The sequence below is a fragment of the Symphalangus syndactylus genome, chromosome 18, assembly GCF_028878055.3.
Source record: "Symphalangus syndactylus isolate Jambi chromosome 18, NHGRI_mSymSyn1-v2.1_pri, whole genome shotgun sequence".
NCBI classification, from domain to species: domain Eukaryota; kingdom Metazoa; phylum Chordata; class Mammalia; order Primates; family Hylobatidae; genus Symphalangus; species Symphalangus syndactylus.
Genome location: NC_072440.2, coordinates 78,030,001 through 78,032,466, shown reverse-complemented (window position 1 = coordinate 78,032,466; position 2,466 = coordinate 78,030,001). Strand labels below are relative to the sequence as shown.

Below are 2,466 nucleotides of genomic sequence, written 5' to 3'. Positions count from 1 at the left end.
GGCTCCTGTCTCCCGGCCTGTCTGGAGCTCGGCAGCCGCAGAGGCGGCAGCGGCGGCGGCGCGGCGCAGGCACCGGCCCGGGGAGCGGCACCATGAGCGGTGAGTGGCGGCCCCGCCGCTGTCACCTGCCCCGGCCGCCCCGGCTCCCGCCGCTCCAGCTGCACACTCCGGCCCCTGAGTCCCCGCGCGCCGCTCCCTCGCAGACCCCCTCCCAGTCGCTCCCTTTTCCAGACCCCTGGCCCCCAGGAGTCCCGGCTCCTGGCCGCTGCTCACCTGCGGGTCTCTGATCTCCCGTGGCCGGGCACTCCTGGTCTCCTGACTCCTGTCCATCCATAAAAACCAGCTCCTTAACCCCGATCCCCAGTTGTCCCAGTCCTGCGACCCCCTTGCCTAGTGTCCAGACCCCCAGTTCTGAGACCTCCCAGGTCTCAGTCTCTCCTAACTCCTAGACCCGCTGCGTCCCAGCTCCAGTTCCAGGTCCCACCATCCCCAGTCATCCCCGCTACCCAGGCCCCTGGTCTCCAGTCCCTGCAGTTTCCACACAGGCAGAGTCTTTCTGGACACTTAGTTTGCTGACCCCAGTACCCCCGTGTCCCAGGAGCTTTTGGTCCCCAGAGGAGCTCAATTCTCCAACCCCTTTGTCTGTCCCATCCCGCTCATCCCTCCCACCCCTGTTCCCAGTGCTTTGCTCTTCCCTTCACCAGTTCTGCCCATCACCACTTCTTCCCAGTTACCCACTCGGCTTCCCTCTCCGGTCCTGGCTTTTACATTTCATGATCCTTTTCCATGTCTTATCCTGGCTCATTATTATCATTTAACATCTCTCTTGCCTTGTCCTGCATCCCTTCCCTTCTTGTCCCGTGCCCAGCCCATCTGGGGACCGTCACTTCGTCCTTGCTCTTCCCAGTCCAAACTTCTTCCTCTCACCATCGAGGGGGTGGTGTTGGTGGGGATGCTGGAAGTGAGAGGGAGGTGGGTGTGGACAGCTCGTCCTCAATGTTTTCTGAAGTTTAGTCCCTTGACTCTACCCTCCTTTCCTCTGAGGAGTCTTATTGGTGTTTTGGTGCTAAGTCATTCCTGGGTGTTGTATGTGGAGATGGGAGTGACTCAGGGAAGCCTCTCAGCTCTCCCCTGACTGTCTGTCCAGCCACTCTGGGATCTGGATTTATTTAGGAAGCCCCGCCTATCTTCCTAGTGCCTGTTTTCCCCTCACTGTGGAATTGTTTCTGAGGAATCCCTGCATCCAGCCCTCCTGGCCGTTGTCTTCCACGCAGGCATTTCTGGAGGTTGAGCGGGGGGCAAGGCCAGGGGATACTGCTGTCTTCAGTTTTAACTTTTAAAGTTATCTCTGTGGACCTTTTTTGTTGTTTGTTTGTTTAAACAAGTGATGTGCCTTTTGTTTTTGTTATTCAAGGGTAAGATTTGTGAAATGGACGGTCCTAATAATGAGGGGGCTGGTGAGGGGGAGTTTCCTGGGAGATAATCCACCTTTGGTTGCCAAATCAAATGATTTTAAGCCTAAGTATGGTTTCTGATTCGTGAATATTAGTAATACCACAATAAAGATATTATGAGCTGGCTTCCACCAGGAACTGAGGTAGGTTGGTGTAAGTGCAGGCCCTGAGGCAAGACATCCTGGGTTCAAATCTTGGCCTTGCCACATAAAGCTGGGTGATTTAAGAGTAAGTTCTTGTCCATTCTGGGAGTCCCAGCAAAATGAGGATACCTAGTAGTACCTGTCTCCTAGGCTTTTAATGACTGAATAACATTCATCAGGTAAAGTGACTGGTACTGTGAATATCACGAGGTGCATTGTCAGAATCTCAGAGCTGCCTGCTGTTGTTTCTGCGAGGGCTCGTGGGGTAGGAGTGGGGTTGTTTTTGTCTAGTTATAAGAGGAGGGCTGGGACTAGGCACTCTCTGAAAATCTTTTCCTTTTGATATGACCAAGGAGTCTTTGCCACAAGCTCACAGTTCTGGACCCTTTTCGTTCTACCTTTAGCACAAGAGAAAATGAAATTGATAAGCCAATAGAAATGGATCAGTTTATCTTTCAAGGAGAAATAATATGAAAACTCTGGTGGCACGTGCCTGTAATCCCAGCTACTTCGGAGGCTGAGGCAGGAGAATCGCTTAAACCCGAGTGCCAGAGGTTGCAGTTAGCCAAGATCAAGCCACTGCACACCAGCCTGGGCGACAGAGCAAGACTTTGTCTCAAAAACAAAACAAAACAAAAAACAAAACAAAACAAAACTCAGCAAGTTTTAAAATTTAATTAAAAAATCATTACCTCTGCTGGTACCTGTAATCTCAGCACTTTGGGAGGCAGATGCAGGTGGATCACATGAGATCAGGAGTTCGAGACCAGCCTGGCCAACATGGTGAAACCTTATGTCTACTAAAAATACAAAAATTAACAGGGCATAATGGCAGGCGCTTGTAATCCCAGCTACTCGGGAGGCTGAGG

General features: G+C 52.3%; 1 protein-coding gene across 1 annotated transcript in view; it reads left to right on the top strand.

Annotated features, from left to right (window-relative positions):
• Positions 1–2,466, top strand: part of LOC129468145 (sorting nexin-29) — a 155,316-nt gene continuing 152,850 nt past the window's right edge. The window contains exon 1 of the mRNA XM_055253313.2: positions 1–99. Coding sequence (XP_055109288.1) covers positions 93–99 — 7 coding nt within the window. The 5' untranslated portion in view covers positions 1–92. The remainder of the gene's footprint in view (positions 100–2,466) is intronic.